The following is a 17,672-nucleotide window of genomic DNA, read 5'->3' as shown; positions in this document are numbered from 1 at the left end:
GGCGGTAGTTACCCTTTTATCTTATGGTAGATGGTAGACAGCCTTGGACTCGCTGCTGGGCGAAACACAATTCCTTGACCTCAATGAGTCCTGCATGACGCTCAAATAGAGTTCCACAATGGAAATTGGCGAATGAGGGGTCTAACTATGGACGAAAGTGCTGAGCCCGATGGGAGCCAGAAAGCGGATGGATCGGTGAATCAGAAAAGAGAAGAGAATATCTCCTCTCCCCGATATGCTCTCTGATCACAGCAGCGGCGACACTAGGGGCGCCAACACTATCATTACGCTAGTTGTTTTCTCTCTTTTTCACATTGAAGCGCTCCGAAGACCGTGGAAATGCCTAGGTCCATTTCACAACTTTTCCGAATTGCAATTATATTTCTTCTTATTTATATCGACCACATGCCTCTAAATACAGTGATCAGTTTATATTCCTGTTCGTATGTGGGTGTCACATGACCCACGCACTTAAGCTTCCTCTCATGTAGATAGATCCTCCATCATCATCACTCATATGCATGATCATCCTTCCTTCGTACGATCTCTCCTCTTTATCAATTCCCCTTGAGAATATTACTTCCGCAATGTCCGTGGTGCTCTACCATGCCACGACTTTATTTAAAACAGCAAAAGGTTCTTGCTCAGCGCCTCAGGTACAAGCGTACAAGCCGAGAGTTCTGAAGAGGTCTCGGTACAAAGCACCAATGTCCGAGGCTAAACGAGTACGAGTAATCTAGCTTTGCCACGTCAACGCTGCCCTGTAACTCAATAATTGTTTCAACTGGACAGAAACATGGTGTGGCCTAGCTCACCCTTCGGGCATCTGTGCATTGCCTTCTTTGGTGCTGAACTACTAATCGATTCTATGCGTTTCCATTAAGTTAGCATTTTCTCGAGATTGATCTGCTCTAGAATCATATTGTGTATTCACGGACGTCCTTCGCTTCTATCTCATTAGTAGCCGCCCCGCAGAGCTGTCGCTCACTATTTAGCCTCGCCTATATATGGTCAAGCTATCCTAAGGCTCTATATAGCCGGCCAGACGTGTTATTATGCTTTTCGCGTATGAGTTGGTCGTGATCGTATCTACGCATTCGGGTCATAAATAAACCGTACCTTGCTCGACTCACAATAGATGGCTGTCAAAGTAGGTAACGCTAAATATGGGGCTTATAATTGAGCCTTGATCCATGCTAGGCTAGCACTTCCCACAGCCATCACAGCACCTCCTAATTGTGCAGCTCCGTTAATAATGACCAAGCCATTTCCTCCTGCACCAGCGCTCTGTCCTATAGCCATCGCGCTCCCCGCTACAATGTTTCCAATCCAACTATGGGCGGTTGCGGCTATCGACCCTGTATCTCGGAAACAAATGGTTATTCAAGCTTCATCGCATAGGAAATAGATATTGATTTGTTGAGATTTCTACTATACTGCACATACCGGCTTGTATACCACTCATCGTGAAACCCATACTCGAGAGTACTGGGGCTGTTGCAAGGCCGGGAGCCGCTAGAATAGTCGCTCCGGTGGTGCCGACAACTGCGTAGGTAGCGAGAATCGGGTTTTGAGCACTCCAAGTTGCTGCCTATCGGATTTGAATAGCGAGCCTTAGAGCCCTTTCCATACCTAGAAGGTGTATACAATACCAACCTGAGCTGTCAAGTTCGCGGACTTTTCAAGGGCAGGTTTGCCGTAAGCTACGACAATCTTCCCCCCTTCCAACCCCGCTCGCATGATTCTCGTACCTCCCGCCATCATATCCTCGGCAGAGAGGGTTCGGAAAGGCATAGATAAAATGATCGAATTGTCGGTAGGGCAGCTGAGAAATGACTTTTTTTGGGTTCCCAACCACCGGTAAAAAGAAGCGTTGTGGGAAAGCCTAAGAGTTTGGTGTCTCGAGATGCATATAAGTCTGATCCCGGTCTTACAGAAACTCCGGACCGAGCAAGTGACATTACTTGCTAGGATAGCTGGAGTAACAGCGCCTTCTGTGGTCTATATTACCCCACGACGATATCAGTGAGCGTAACCTGCAGGAACTAGATGCCAAATTCTGGGATAGCAGTCGACGAGGGGAACTACTACTTGAAGCCGACGCCATTTGGTGGAATTCGACAGATTACTACGTCCAATGTCCATGCTGCGAGGGAATTCATCGCCACGCCATAAATTGGAAGACAGGGAAGTTGAGAACTTCACATTGCGAAAAGATGGAAAGCTATACCCTCGCCGGAGCAAGACTCGCTTGTGTTATATGGACCAATTGAAGAATATCCGATTAACCGAAGTTGGAAGACGGTGGCGCGCCTGGAACGAGGCGGGAAATTCCCTTCCGTTGGCGCTATGAGCGGATGGTCACATTGCTCTGTCCAGTCCCTCAGGATCGGTGGCCGGCAGTGGACGGAAGATGTCTTTTACATCTCGGAAGTAGTCGGTCATTCTTTGCCTTGTGACAGCAAAGACCAGGGTAAAGACGGTCAATACAATGCCTGCCATGCGGAAAAGCAGTTGATTGCATACTTCGTCGATCGCCATGTTTTCCTCCCACGGGATAGACATCCGCACACGGAACTGGAGGCAAAGATTGAATTGAAGGAGGATGAACTTGAGGAGTTCTTGTCAATGAAAGAAACGGGACGCCAGGTGACATCTCTCAGAAAGAGAAAGAAGGACCTGGAAAATAGGCTGTTCGATGGAGACGAAAAGCTCGTTGGTAAGCATGATGAAATCAAGGCACTCAAGTTGGAGCTCAAGTCGGTTGAAACATCCCTGAACCGGCTGATTGCTAGCCCCCAAGCCGGATCGTTATTGAGGCTAGAAGGCCAGCTGGATGTTCTAAACCAGCGACTACACCGGCATACTGATCTGATAAATATGGCTAATACTCCACCACCGGCTTCGTTAGCCGAAGCGGTCATATTGATCAGCTCGCGTCCATGTCAAGACTGCATCATGTTCAAGGACAAAGTGAATGAGTTCTTTGGGTTATCTATACAATTATTTGCGGCGCTATGAGTCCTCTCCGTCTTTGACCTGGCTAGCTGTTGCTTCTTCAACGGCTGTCATTCTCCTCTGCCTATGTATCAATCGTTGATCGCTATTGACCATCGAATTCTCTCCCTCTACGCCTGCCATAACTACCTGTGTGGATATCTGCTGTTACTATGAATGTATATTCCTATCATCAGTTACCTTTTTGTCGGCCACCACTTTCCTCCCTCTCATTGACCATGTTTTTCCCTGCCTCGATGTTGTGCCCATCCATTAATCAACAACATCCGGCACGCACTTCTTCCCTGTTCGATCAATTATTTCCCCACAAATGGTTGAGAATGGAACGCAGCAGTCTAGTAACTGTTAAGTTCTGTTTCTCTGTTAAGCCCGGTCAGATTCCAGCAACAAGTGCCTTATGGACGTCGTTGATTCCCCTACTGAGATCACCAACGCTGGTTGCCCGCCTCGTATGTGATGACAACATTGACAGGCTGTTCTGATGCTGTGTCCCTGGCAGCAACCCGTTTAGCTCTCGGAAGGTTCAAAGCCGTCTCCTGAGAGATGGATGGTTCCTAGTAATCCGCCTTTTCAGTCGCAGGAGCCCATGGTATAGTCCCCCGGAACGAAGCCTATTGCTCCTGTTTTCAAAGACTTGACTTGTTTGCTTCAACGTAAGTTGAATTGTGATTTCAAACATGCAGTTAGACCCGCGCCTATTCGGCGTAACTCTTACGCCTCCGACGCTTATCGCGTACCCAGATCTCCTCGGGTAAGCCTTGTTGAGAAGAGTGACGAGCGGTTTCAAATAAAGAGGAGGCATTGATCAGGTCGCTGAGCTTGGAGTACCCGTAGGTACGAGAGTCGAAGTGGATGTAATAATGACGTGATTGATTATGGAAATGCCTCGCTAACTATAGCTAGTCGTATAGGGAAGAACATTTCCGGCGCGCCGTAAATTTCTCTGGCGTGGAAATTCCTCCACGGCTTGTCATAGTACTCTTCGATACTTTCATAGAATAAACAAGCCAAAGTCCTTATATTGTATAGCAGAATTCGACATTACCCTATTGTAGTACTCTATAGTACTCTAGTTCTTGGCCTATATCTGAACAGGATGAGTTTTTTTTGTCTTCCTCAACCCGGATGCAAAAGAGAACAAGATTGCGGAATCCCGAGAAACATCATTACACTTTGAAAAGCAAAGAGCGGATCTCAAATCGGCCTACTCGCGAGATCGCTAAATAAGACCTACATCCAAGGCACCCGACAAAGCATAATGTAGTTCCAGTCCGTCTCTTCGACACAGGCGAACAAAAACCCCGAGAATCTCCGGGCTGCCGAGCGCTAACCGAACGGGGCGCGCCTCTCGGACCAACCGCGTCATCGCGCATACTAATCCCTCTCTCAACCACGTCCAGCTGCATCAGGAGTATACACGATGCTCGGTCTCGCAGGACGACGGACCGTCCTCGCCCGGTCAAAATGCCTGGCACCGGTGGCACTTCCCCCTCGCGTGAGTGCTGCCATACCAGTGCCCAGCGCCAACGCCCGGGACTTCACCTCCACACCGACAAATGAGGCGATCCGACCAACATGGATGCCGATGCGTGTCAAGACGCCGTGGATCGATGCCTTGACACGGAGTCGTGAGGCTGCAAGCGGCTCCCAGGCCAGCGCGCAGCCTGTGCAGAGCAAGCCGGATCTGACGCCGAGGAAGATGTCTGACAGCTACTACAGCGCCGTATGTATCAATTCTCATGTCCATGATCGGAGTCGAGTCGCTTAACTGATTGTGGTGTAGATTCTGCCGCTGGCGCAGGACAAGTGGCTCCTGGATACGTATCTCAATGCCTCCGGGCATATCCGGTACATCCTAGGAAACCCCTGGCAAGATTATCACTAAGCTAATGAGTTCACAGGCTCGGCTCGCTTCTGATGGACCTTGACGCTCTCGCTGGTGTCATCGGCTACCGCCACACCGGCGACTCTGTAACGACGGTCACCGCCGCTGTAGACCGTATCACCATCGAGCACCCCCTGATGGAGATTGGCGATCTCGAGCTGAGTGGTCAGGTCACTTATGCTACTGGCCGATCCAGTATGGAAATCTCCCTCCAGGTAACCAAGGTCCGCCCGGAAGGCCAAGCTGTGCAGCCAGAGGATGTGTTGATCACTTGCGCGTTCACCATGGTCTCTCTAGACCCCGTTACCAGGAAGTGAGTTGTTGGCAGGCGAGAAGCCGATTTCGCCTATCTACTAACAAGTGCCTACGTAGGCCTGCCTCTATTCCTGCTCTTTCGGTCGAAACTGAGGAGGAAAAGCGACTGTTCAAGAAGGGCGAGGAGAACTACAAAGCTAAGAAGGCCCTGCGGACACGCAGTCTGCTCCAGAAAGCACCTGACGATGAAGAGAGTAATCTGATTCACTCAATGTGGACCAAGGAGATGTCCTATTTGAGTGAGTATCGCAAGAATTATCCCATATCGCGCCAACATCTTTTAACACAACCTAGACCCTCAAGTCCCAATCAATCGCCCCGAGAACCAAGTCTTCATGAGTGACACCGTTCTCAAGTCCGCAATGATTATGCAGCCCCAGGACCGGAACAGACACAACTTCATGATCTTTGGTGGCTTCCTCCTAAAGCAATCCTTTGAGCTGGCCTTCTGCTGCGCCGCCTCTTTTGCGCACGCACGGCCTAATTTCCTAGCTCTTGACCCTAGCAACTTCGAGAACCCCGTGCCCGTGGGCAGCGTGTTGTACCTGCGTGCAACGGTCGCATATACTGAGCCCGAGGAGCGTGAGGGAGACAGCAGTAAGTACACCAAGGTGCAAGTCCGTGTTGACACCAAGGTCCGCGATGTCGAGCACGGTACGAAGAAGTCGACTGGCATGTTCAACTACACATTCCTGGTTGAGAAGGATGTACATGTGATGCCGAAGAGCTATGGAGAGTTCATGCTCTGGACGGACGCGAGACGGCGCGCGCGCAATGCTGCTGCGATTGATCCGGCGCATAAGACGAGTGCTCTGCGGAGTATCAAGGATAGTGTGACTGAATAGACTGTTTTGGAAAGTAGAGTCTAGAACATAGATTTTGGATTTCAGCGCGTTTGTCAATAGAGTGAGGACCTTTGACCGTATTTAGCATCGGAAATAGTCAGCAATCACCTTGATTATCTTCCGGCGCACTCATCTAGGCAGGATGTCACCAATACCGAGCCAAAAAGACAACAAAGGGGATTATGTCGCTTGCTGACCAGGCTGCATATATTTGTCTCTGCTTGACTTTTCTATTTCCACCTTCCTTCTCTTTTACAAACTTTCACTTCTTTCCACTCCATCTCCTATATCGCTTCATCTTTGATTGACTTTGTTATATATTCATATACTGCTCTGACTCCTTTGCTTCTTATTGAGGGCCGGGATTGATGTTGCCATGCCTAATCTCATCTCCATACGCATATGATGGATTGCCTTCATCGCCTCCCCAGCTGCTACGCTTCTTTCTCTATACTACCATCCATCAATACCCGAGAGAAGATAGCGATCACTTGGTTGGATGACTTCGACAGTGTCGAGTAGACGTTGGTAGGTATTTCGCACTTGCCCAAGTTCCCAACACTCACTAATACTCTGGTCGGATAGAGAATATCCTCTATCTGCACTCTCCCGACATCCAAAATTCCTGCCGAAGTGACGGAGTACTCTCGACCGCCGTCCGTCGCGGCCACCTATTATACCTTGTGAAGGTGCCAGTACGAGGCAGTGCCGACTTGACTACTTCCACTTTTGGCGGAGTATACAATCCTCGCGGTCCTGGTCTGGTTACAACATTCTGCGTCATCTGCTCTTTCTCACGCTAAGCCCCGAAAATATATCGACGCATACCATATGGAAAGGAATTCGAGGAGAAGGACAGCGTGTATAGGCCACCAACCTTCGATGCAGCCGGGGAAATCAATATATCTAAGAGGGCGCAGATGGCTACCAGTAATCAGTTCAGGGCCTCGATCTAGTCAATCCTTCGGAAACTTCATGAGCTCTCGAGATCTGGGTTCCCCCGGTTCACTGCCGCCGCATGCTATACGTACTGGACAACATGGGGCACGTTTGTGTGATTTTATGAGCTCAACAGCCGTACATGCGCCCTTGTGTCCCCTCCGCAGCAGCAGCCCTCCTTTTTATGATTAGCACGATATAGTGGTCCTCCACCAATCGCTCTTTTGCCCTCCAAGAACAAAGGCAGGAAACTTGCCAGGACATCCTCCAGATGCTTCGCGGTCTACGGAGAGATACGTCTTCTTTTTCGACGGAACGCCGATCTCATAAACCTCGAGAAGACAGACGATCGTCGCACCGCGCTGATGAGGATGACAAGGAAAGCTCATCCCGATTTGCACCGACATCGATAATGGGCTGGCCGTCATGACTAATGAAGGTTATGTGCGAACGACTAAGTGGATCGACATCTGTAGCCATTTTGTGCGACATGCAGTCTGGGTGGGCGTCGTGCAATTCGCGTTGATTCAATCTGCAGCGAATCCTACAGATGGTTCAACCAAAGATCTGGGCGCGGAGAAACATACTGTTTTTCACCTCGCGCTCTACTGATTCGAGTCTGATCAAATTGCCAGATTGTGGAGGATTTGTTGACACGCTAATGAATGTGAGGTACACGATAGGTAGATATTTGTTCTGTTCTCAGGCAGGCTCTTTTTCGGGGGTCACCTTGGCGAGGTTGAGCCACAATACGAATTCCATTTACAGGTTCCGAGCTGTTGCACCTATCTTCTTTATCCACCTATTGACCCCGACAACAAAACAAAGTCACTATCCCGGCTCGCAAACTTGACCATATCCCGATGGTTGGCGTGGATACTAAAAGCCGTATAGCCCTCAGAAGTTGCAGATTCCTCTGTCACAATTGCTCTCCCGTGCCACGTAGGAAGCTCTTCAAAGAAACGGGTAATTTGAAGACGATCCTTGTGGTTCTCCCTTAGACTTCGTACCATGGTCAGAAAATCATCTTGAATAGACTTCTGATACTCGCTGTCTCTCTGTAAGACAGCCAGCATTTTATCATCATTTGTGAACGGAGTGATGCCAACCAGATTGACAGGAATTTTCGCCAAGTTCGCTAGCAACGCGCCCTTATGGTGGGGGGCAAGAACATGATACCTCTAGTAGCTTTGAAAACATCCTGGATATGATCTTCCGCACTGTTCTGGGCTAGGAGAATAGCTTTCTTGCAAACGAGGCCTTCTAGGCCATGGGCCACGAAGATGATAGGACGAGATTCACATCACAGGACTCACGGCTCGCGGTGACAGAGGCATCGGCCGGGTCGTGCAAGACCTTGATGCCATCTGGGAAGGGGCGAATTGAAGACTCAGCCCCTGTGGATTCAATCCTGCAAGACTCGGGCGCAGTGTCGTCGGTATTGGCTCCTGTATGGGATCGCAATGAGAAAGTCGTGTTCCAGAGGGGCATGACTCAACCTGCTTCTAGCTGGCATGCCTCGCTGGCTGGAAAGAAGACGCATCTGCCAGCCATCAATGGCGCGGGCGCCAGTGCCTCCCGAATGTAAGGTGATAACCACTGTCGACACGATGCAGATGTGACGCTATCTTGGCCCATCACAGTCTGCATGAGAAACTGCGTCGAATAGTTTTCAGCGCTTTGGGCGTCGTCTGGTAGTGTGGTTGTGTGGATGCAGCGGCGTTGACAAGGGAAAGAGAGAGCGCGGGTGGAAAGGCGGGAGTCGCCATCTTCTTACCTTAACGCACTCTGCGAGTGCTAAAGCTTCTTTTGAGACACCCTTGTTATCGTGCTCTGATTGGCCAGATTACAATACTTTGGCAGCATAGACAAAAGTACCTACAAGCGTCCCAATTAGGAATTTCTTGTCAGCCCGCTAGTAGGCGGTCGGCTCCTGTATCGCCACCACCCACTCTCCCGCCTGCTTCATATGGTATATTTATAGACAGAGAGGGGCCTGTTGAGACCCGATTGGCTACGAGGTAATATAAAACTGGCAGAATAGACCTTAGGTGGAGAATGAAGGGGCGAGCAATAGACCCCCGGGAATCCTGTAGCTCCTCTACGTACGCAGTAGGCGCCTAGACCTCCCTAAGTCAAAGAAGCCCATCTTCCGCGAGACTCACTCTTTCACCGTCCATGTCCCTAGCAACCATCATTCTCCCTTGACAATGGTCTCCTACAAAGAAATCCAAGCCTCCAATGCGCTCATCAACGACGCAACGGCCCCACGCGTTGCCGTCTTCGTCGGCGGCACATCAGGCATCGGACAACTCACACTGAAGGCCCTAGTCGCCACAGGCGCAAGCGTGAGAATCTACCTCGTCGGACGCAAGAGCTCCGAAGAGCGCACGCGAGCCTTCATCCAAGAATTGAACGCCACCAACCCCAAGGCGGAAATCATTTGGACCGAAGGCGAGATCTCGCTGCTCGCGGAAACGAAGCGAGTATGCGAGTACATCAAGAGCAAGGAGTCGCGCGTCGACTTGCTCTTTCTCACCACGGGCTATGCACCCTTCGGCTCGCGCAAAGAGACCTCCGAAGGCGTGGCAATTGTGCAGAGTCTGGGGTACTACACGCGGATGCTGTTCGTCCTGCACCTTCTCCCTCTTCTCCGTCAAGCCGAAGCGCCCAAGGTGGTCAGTGTTCTGGCCGGGGGACTCGAGAGCGCAGCAGTCGACCTGGATGACCTGGACCTAAAGAAGCCGGGGAATTTCGGGCCTCGAAAGGCTCAGTTGCAATATGGGGAGATGAACACGGCGACTCTGGAGAAGCTGGCCATCGATCATCCTGATGTGACGTTCATCCACTCCTGGCCCGGCATAGTCAGCACGGGGAATGTGAGAAGAGGCGCGGATCCGAATTCGTTCATGAGCTGGGTCGTCTCGCTTTTCCTGGAACCCCTTCTCAACCTTCTTGCGTTCAGCGACGAGGAGTCTGGACAACGACACTTGTTTCAAATTACCAGCGCCGCCTTTGGCGGTCATGGCGTACCGTGGAGTGGCAAGCCAGGTGTAAATTCCCAGGGGAAGCCGGAGGATGGACTCTTTCTCGTCAACAACAAGTGCGACTGTACCCCGAATGCAAAGGCTGTGTCTAAACTACGGGAGACGGCGCAGGAAAAGATCTGGAACCATACACAGGAAGTTCTTGCCCCATATCTATAGACCAAGGATTCCGTGATTATACAATGCTCTTCTCTTCCCTTCTATTCACACCAATGTTCGGGGCCATTCCAAGGCTCGTTCTCCTTTCTGGCTTGGAACGACCGCGTTAGACGGTACATGGTGTCGGAGAACAAACCTATTTCGTTCAAAGGGAAGTCAGAACACCGCATGGGTTTAAAATGCCCTCGGCGCTCGAGGACCTCAGGGCGACATCGTTGACGGCACCATGGGTCTTCATAATGCCAGATATCTCATCATAGTGACGAAGATGAAGACCTTGCGCACAATGAGACCTTTACGCCAGCCCGAGCGATAGGAAAGAGGGCCCGGAACCCATACAAGTTCACGCGAGAACATATCAGTGGCGGGCTAATGCCGACAAGGCGCGCCCGTGTGGAAATACCCAAGAGCCGGAGTATGATCAGCAAAAAGAAACATGCTACACACGGCTCAAACTCCTTCCAAGATGTCCCAAGTCCACTGGAGCTAATATTTAAGAACCACCACCTGGTCTAAATTTCGATCCGTATATACAAGGGGGAAATATATGTATGCGTATGAGCAGAAGCACGACAAAAGCCCAGACCTCCACAAGAGAACCAAGAACCGACTCCGCCGATGACGAAAGGAGGATGATAACTAATCAGCAGATGCAAGACTCCGGATGTTGGAGATGGTAGATCCACCCAGGTAATGCACCAGTATACACAAGATGATAATGGCTGTACCTCGAACCCAGGAAACGAACAAGAACGCCTCCCGCCTCGTTCCTCCGGTGAATAATGGCCAAGTGGCAAAGACAAAGACAAAGACAAGAACGGAACAAGAATGATCGTGGGACGTCGTAAAGATCCAGTGCCTTCATGATGGATTTTTGGGGGGAAGAATATCACTTTTGTAGATGCATGGAATGTCGTTTTGGTAGGAGGACCTTTGTAGGAGGGAAAGGTTGATGGTTTGCTGCGTTTTAGCAGCGGAGTCGTTTCAGCCACTCGGGTGTCAGAGTATGAGATGGCTGTAGTCGATATAGTGAATAGGAAGGCAGCATTTATTGCCAACATGGAGATTAGCAAACGCAGACCTTCGAGGATTTCTTGTCATTGTTCACTGAGAACTTCATCGATAGTATTCGACGTCAGCGATCCCGTATTTCCCTGTGGTCCAGATGCCGGTCCCGAGACGGCGCTTTTGTCTCTCGGCTCCGGTGGCTGCTCTTCCTTCATACACGCGTTTTCCAAAATATTGGTCCACTTGCCGCTGGTCCCAGCGTGGCTATGCTTGAGATGCTGGCGGAAATGATCAGCGCGAAAGAACTTCTTGGCGTTGTTGCACTCGCCGAACTTGTGCACGGTGGATAAGTGCTCGAAGCGGCGATCCCAGTCGGGGCGCGGGTAATTCGAGAATTCCTCGCCGCAGTAGCCGCAGGTGTCGTGCGAGGGACCGGCATTGGTTTGATGGGATGGGGATGTTGACCCGTGGAAGGCGGCTTGGAAGCCTGGGAGAGCGGCGCACGACCACGAATGACGCCGGAGGTGGAGAGAGTTTTGGTGCCGCTCCGCCTCATTCTTGTTCTTGAAGCGGTTGTTGCAGTATTGGCATGAGTACTGCTTTTCCATCTCGTGTGTTCTGGATTTGTGTCAGCTCAGTGGTCTCCACAGTGCCTGTGGTAATGCTCCTCACCGTAGGTCATCTGGATTGTCAAATTTCTTGGGCTTCTTGGGGCAGCAATCACAGATGTAGAGCCCGCTCAGCTTCTGCGTAGCAGGTTTAGGAACATTCAAAGCCGTCGGCACCGGCACCTTTCCGGTGGCATCCGTGGTGGGCGGCTCTAGGGAGTTGGGATTCGAAAGACCTCGTGGAATCGGTTGCTGTAAGGGAGTCACGGGCGAGCTCGGGTTAAGAATCGATTTCTCATGGTAGGTGTCGAGATCAGAGCTTGGGGAGAGACCACCCGGGGAGGGTCGGTCGTAGGGCGAGAGGCTTGTCATGCTACTTCCTCCGATCGAGATCGCGGTGGACGATGAGTAGGAGCCTGAAGTTCGGATGCTCAAGGACGATGCTGCAGACAGGGTGCGCTGACTCGGGGCGTAGCTGGGGTTGACCGACAAGGTGTTGGTGAATGGATGCCCACTTGTCCTCCGTTGTGACAGGTCCCCGTTGCTCGTTACTGTGTGAAGTGTATGCCTATCGTCGCTGATGGGTTCCCGCGGGGGAGACGACGCTCGTCGCTTCATTCCCTGTCGAGTCCCATCGGAGTATGGGGGAGTAGGTTCGCGAAGAATAAACTGACGGGGAGGCATTGGTTCGTCCGTCGAAAATTCGCCCTCGATATCTGAGAACACGCCCTGATCATAGCTTCCCCGGTTGGATCTGCTCGGGAGACTGATGCTATCTTCGCGAGAAGGTGTCGTTCCGCGATGTCGTCGTCTGCCAAGATCCCGCATGTAATCATAATCCACGGCCGACGAAGGTGTGTTGCTCTCCACACTTGGGCTACGGCCCTCGATGTACTCCCTCCAGCCCATCTTGGACCTCGGAGATACCCCGCCGGACTGAGGGCTATTGTACCACTTCACATCCAGCGTCGAGCCTTCTGACGGCCCCGGAGATGGTAGATTGCTGGGCGATCGCGACGGGACTGTTAATGACGAGATTGAACCACGATGATCAGATCCATGGCTGATGGAGCCGCGCGGTGATAGTGAATTTCCAATTTTGGAAAGAAGATGTTGGTCGTATGCATTTGATGAGTCTTTCACGCTGCGAAGTGAAAAGTTCTGCTCACCCTTCAGTCTATCGAGTGGATTAGCACGGGTACGAACAAATTGAATTCGGCGGCAGGTCTGCAGCTTTTCCCAACATGCAACCGTTGCGCCTCGTCACCACTCACACAGGGCCTGCCGAATTGACCGACATCGAATTGGGGAACCCATCGTCCGACGGGGGCGGCGGCTCAATCTTGATTTGAGCCTCCGAACTGCGCGAGATTGGCAATCCGCTCTGCCTTCCTTCCAGTTCATCCACCGCCATGCGATCACTCTGCAACGCGGAATTGGGTCGTCGATGGCCTCCGAACAAGCTCGAGTTGGGGTTGATAGGCGGGAGGAGAGCGGTCGATCTCCCCGAGTTCGCATGCAGCCAGCCAGCGTCATAACCGTCCTCTAGGCCACCAATCCTCGACGGCGGAGGGAGCGGCGGCGGCGCGGTGTGCATGGCGGGTCGAGAAGGGATCGGAAGCGGGCCGTGAGATGCGAATGGCAAGTCGGGCATGGCGTGTGGGGATGATTCAGTGCGGTGGCGATGGTGATCGATGGAATCATAGAACACTGGCGAGGACGATAGTCGAGGGTCCATTCTAGAGCTCCGCGGACATGGGCGATTGCAAGTGGCGCGCTAGCATGAACGAGCTGAGCGATGGGGCTCGGTCCCAACCCGAAACAGGCACGATGGCGAGAAAGAGAGAAGACAAAAACAGACGAATGGACAGCGAGACCGAGAGTCGCAGCACTCACCCAATCCAGTTGGGTGCAAACGTCGGCCGTGAAACCGGGCGTGGATTCTTAAGCGGACCGTTACCAAGCCTCACCCCGCCTCCGATGCGTGGGAGCAGAAGGTCCAGCTTCTGGAGTGCGCAAGGAAGCGAAAGCTGAAGCTGAAGCGGAGTCGCGGTCGAAGTGGCGACGGAGAGAGAATCGCCTGCAGCTGGGACAATGCGAGGTGCAGGTTAGACTGGGTCGAGGGCGCGGTGAGCGACTCTTGATATCGGCAATTAGGGCTGAAGGGGCGCGACCTACGGGCCTCCGGCGACTCGCCTCATAGGATGAAACGTTTGTCGCAACGAATGACACACAGCCCGGTGGGATGGATGTCCGTGTCCCATAGAACCAGTTACTGGCAGCGGGCGGGACTGGAACCACACATGCTGTTCACTGGCGATGGCTGGGTCTGTTCGGTTATGGTGAATTCGGCGTGGTTGCTCTCTGCAATAGACGGCGCGTGGCGAGCTCCAGTATCAAAAGAGAGGGGAAAGAAAGGCACAGTGCGATTAGATCAGTTGCGCAAGTATAAGGACGTGTCTATCCCTCGGGCACCCCGCCACTATAGCTGAACAATTGGGCCCGGCTGCGCAAATCAAAAAGAAACGGGCAAAAGAAAAGGTACAGAAAGAGTATGAAAGCTGAGCACGAGCTAGATCTAGGGAGGCGAAAAACCAAGGAATTCCAAAATGCGCCCCAGTCGTTGCGCGCGCGGGATGTCGGGCAGGTAGAAGTTAGAAAGTCGGGGCGATGGCGGTGCAACCTGGTGATTGGATGCCAGCGGCTCGAGATGACTTAGGAGCGAAAGGGAGGCGAGGTCGGTGATCGCATCCTCACCCAGCTGAGCCAAGGGTGGAGAGAAGGGGAAAGCGAAGTAGAAATGGAGAGGGGGGGGGGAGGGAGCTAGGGAATTCTGGAACTCGCAAAGAGGCAAAGAAAGGATGGAAACATCCACCAGATGGCCAGTCGGACTCAAGCCGGAGGGGGGAAGGAAATGGGAGGGTTGACGTGGTACGTCCAAGTAAGAAGGTGAGAAGGGCGCAGCAATCGGTACGGCCTGGGTATATGTATGGCCCTGGTAAACCACTTACATACCAGTACCGACGTTGGAAACCCGCCTTTTTCTCCCTTTTGGCTCTTTTCTTTGTTTTTCTTTTTATTCGCAGTGGGGAAAATCAGGAAATGGTATTCGCAGATGTCGTCCGATCTGGAATGATCGCATGCTAACCCGCGTGGGATGGGGCGAAGAGGCTGATCCGTCGCCAGGAGACTCTATAGGAAGGCTACCAAATACGAGCTTGCGGGACAGGAGAGTGTCGAGGCCGTAGGGCAGACAAGGCTGGCGTAGGCGTCCCCAAAATTAAACTCGGGTGATGCCACCCTCGTCAGCCTTAGAAGGGATACGTGGAGAGCGCGGGCCCCGTAATTTAGTAGTCCTTCCATCTGCTTTCCTCGGTGGTTCTTCTCGAAGCAGGCACAACCGTGGTTCTGTCCCTTCCGAACCTGGGAACCCCACCTTCCAGAAACTGGGATGTGTATAGGCGGTGGCGCGCGTTCTAGACGTTAGACCCAGGGCATGACAATGGGGCAGAAGGCCTAACCTATGGGACCGGGAAATGAAAAGGCACCCCAAGGATCATGATTATTCTGTGCTCCATGCGGTGAGCGAAGTGGGGGGCTGCGTGCCTTGTATCTCTCACGGACACTGGACGCCTCTCAGGGAAAATCTGGACTTGCTCGAAGGGAGGATCACTGGGGGGTGCATCATCGTGTGCGCCTCCCGGCCATTCGGTCATCCATAAAGTGGCTTGTCGCACACAGTCTGCACATGGTCAGGATACGGTAAGGCTTGGGCACAAGGGAAACGGCTCGGAACGACGCTGGACGGCCGTCTATAGTGAGAAGGAAAGACGGGTCTCAACGTCGAGGAACCATGGTTCGCACGGCCGCATTGACTGGCATTGTGAGGTCGTCGATGAGTAGACGCGGCATATCTACAACAGAGTTGAGCGATGGCCCAGGAGCGAGATGATGGGGTGGATGAGCAGACTTCCAGCCAGTGATGATATGCACCCGGAGCGTCTTGGTTGGGCTTGGCAGTAGGCTTATACCTGCCGGGTCGCAGTTAGCAGACTCGGGCGGCTTGGCTTCGTCGTACGCTGTAGACAAGGGTCACAAAGACCCAGGCATTGCATCTGAGACAGTACTTGGAAGATTCGCGATGTGTGGGATCCCCCGGAGGATTCGGATTCGGATTCCCCTGAAAGTACCAGACCGTGGTAAGTCTCTGGCTCCGAGCATGCAACAAGCAGCAAAAGAGAGAACATTCTTTTGATTGTCTCCACATGCAGAGGACAATGCTGAGTCGTTGCTTCTGACCCACTGATTGCCCTAGTGTGCTCCACTGGGGCCCAGTCATGCATGCACTGCCACACTGCCGGACCGCTGTCATTTGGGAGTTACGAGCAGGGGGGGGGGCTGCCAACCTCGCAACTCATATTTTTGCCATCATCCTGAGCTACTCCAGTTTGAGACATGTCGGACAAGCACAGTAAAAAGTGCGACCAGGTGCGGTGGAGGTGGAAAGTTGCCGCGACGGTCTCGTTGACGTTGATAAGAAGTGCTTAGTCACCGCCCCGTGGTCCACACCAGCTTCAACCTTGCAAGAACTGGATTTCCTGTTATGCTCCTTTGTTCTATCCAAGGCACTCTTGTCTCCAAAAGCACCCAGGAAATTCAGATCCAGTACCTGCGATGCTAAGAGCTATTGAAAGCAAATTTAATTCTGTCTGAATGTACACAAGTACTCGGCCGATTCGGACCTCGAGCCTATGGTGGAACAAGGCCCTCACAGTGCAAGTCGGTCAGGATAACTAATCCGTAGGAATACTTGTGAGGGCCAGGTAATTCGCTGGGCGGTCTTGACTGTACAACTATTCGTTCAAGCGACTGGAATAGTTACATGTAGTTAATAATATCAGATCGCATGATGTCCAACGTTCTTTCGGGCCCTTCCCGCGAACCAAACCAGTTAGTCGTATGACCCACGAACCCCTGGAGACTCTGGAGAGGCTAGCTGGGTACTTCATGACCATACACGCGTACAGATACCGGTCCCCCTATTCTCTCTGAATTTTCTATTGAGGCAATAATTCGTGCTTCCTTCGTGGCGGCATCGAGGTGCTCCATTCCCCGGGGCACGGTGTACGCTTAAATGGTCGCGACGGTTACCGGATTCCTATATAGATCGCCGCCGTCAAGCCCGGCCGGAGCCACCATCGATCTGAGGGATCAAAATGGCATACGGAATAATAGTGATGCGTCCTGTATTCGTGACTCTTGTAAGAGTTCTGCGCCTCTGGGTCAGCAGTATTGTCGATCCGCGAGGCAGCGTTGGTAATCCATCAGTGATCGATTCGACCCGGGGCAAAGCTGAGGTTGGCGCGCCTTAAACCCTAGAGGGCCGCGGTCAGCGCGTTGTGCGTAGGTGCTAACCCTCTTCCCAGTGGACGATGTGACGCGCCATTTGATCGAGTCCATCTCACCGACCTATAGACGTCGTAGTATTCAAGCCGGGCTAGATGGACCCTGGACCGATTGGGATATAGCTGTAATAGGATGTAGCCCGCGGGGCTGTTCTCCAGTCAAGTGGTTCCTGCGCCTTCAAAGGCGACCCGCGGCATGAACGTCGACCGGACTCGCGCCCCTTGCAGCGCGCAGAGCAAATGGGCCTCCGAGGTTGTACTGTAAGTTGGTCGGGGATAAATCACGCCCCACCCATGCGGCGTGAACCGCTCGGCTAGGCTTTTCGTCACGCTTTCCACACCGAGATTTCTTGAGCCTCGTGCGAGGATCCGTGGATTGGTCGTAACCACGTTCAAAGCCTTACGGCCATTGTGGGATCGCTACTCGGATGGTGGCCGGCTGG

General features: G+C 52.3%; 6 protein-coding genes across 6 annotated transcripts; 4 read left to right on the top strand and 2 right to left on the bottom strand.

Annotated features, from left to right (window-relative positions):
• Positions 1-1,173: 1,173 nt before the first annotated feature.
• Positions 1,174-1,794, bottom strand: N7459_009352 (uncharacterized protein; the record flags this gene model as incomplete). Its single annotated transcript, XM_056948520.1, has 3 exons — positions 1,174-1,358; positions 1,447-1,591; positions 1,657-1,794. The coding sequence occupies 3 exons, from the start codon at positions 1,792-1,794 to the stop codon at positions 1,174-1,176; spliced, it is 468 nt and encodes a 155-aa protein (XP_056795745.1).
• A 555-nt stretch (positions 1,795-2,349) lies between these two features.
• N7459_009351 (uncharacterized protein) lies at positions 2,350-3,021 on the top strand (the record flags this gene model as incomplete). The annotated part of the gene is made up of 1 exon (XM_056948519.1): positions 2,350-3,021. The coding sequence occupies one exon, from the start codon at positions 2,350-2,352 to the stop codon at positions 3,019-3,021; it is 672 nt and encodes a 223-aa protein (XP_056795744.1).
• Positions 3,022-4,438: 1,417 nt separating this feature from the next.
• On the top strand, positions 4,439-6,063 carry N7459_009350 (putative acyl-CoA thioester hydrolase; the record flags this gene model as incomplete). Its single annotated transcript, XM_056948518.1, has 5 exons — positions 4,439-4,741; positions 4,802-4,866; positions 4,920-5,216; positions 5,276-5,457; positions 5,513-6,063. The coding sequence occupies 5 exons, from the start codon at positions 4,439-4,441 to the stop codon at positions 6,061-6,063; spliced, it is 1,398 nt and encodes a 465-aa protein (XP_056795743.1).
• A 2,209-nt stretch (positions 6,064-8,272) lies between these two features.
• Positions 8,273-8,590, top strand: N7459_009349 (uncharacterized protein; the record flags this gene model as incomplete). The annotated part of the gene is made up of 1 exon (XM_056948517.1): positions 8,273-8,590. The coding sequence occupies one exon, from the start codon at positions 8,273-8,275 to the stop codon at positions 8,588-8,590; it is 318 nt and encodes a 105-aa protein (XP_056795742.1).
• A 622-nt stretch (positions 8,591-9,212) lies between these two features.
• N7459_009348 (uncharacterized protein) lies at positions 9,213-10,208 on the top strand (the record flags this gene model as incomplete). Its single annotated transcript, XM_056948516.1, has 1 exon — positions 9,213-10,208. The coding sequence occupies one exon, from the start codon at positions 9,213-9,215 to the stop codon at positions 10,206-10,208; it is 996 nt and encodes a 331-aa protein (XP_056795741.1).
• A 1,097-nt stretch (positions 10,209-11,305) lies between these two features.
• znfA (putative C2H2 finger domain protein) lies at positions 11,306-13,562 on the bottom strand (the record flags this gene model as incomplete). The annotated part of the gene is made up of 3 exons (XM_056948515.1): positions 11,306-11,834; positions 11,889-13,001; positions 13,099-13,562. 3 exons carry the CDS (start codon positions 13,560-13,562, stop codon positions 11,306-11,308), a joined length of 2,106 nt encoding a protein of 701 aa, XP_056795740.1.
• Positions 13,563-17,672: the final 4,110 nt, after the last annotated feature.

This window comes from Penicillium hispanicum, assembly GCF_028827665.1.
Source record: "Penicillium hispanicum strain IBT 35686 chromosome Unknown utg000008l_segment0_segment0, whole genome shotgun sequence".
NCBI lineage: Eukaryota > Fungi > Ascomycota > Eurotiomycetes > Eurotiales > Aspergillaceae > Penicillium > Penicillium hispanicum.
Note: the sequence above shows the minus strand (reverse complement) of the source record. Positions and strands in the feature narration are given on the sequence as shown.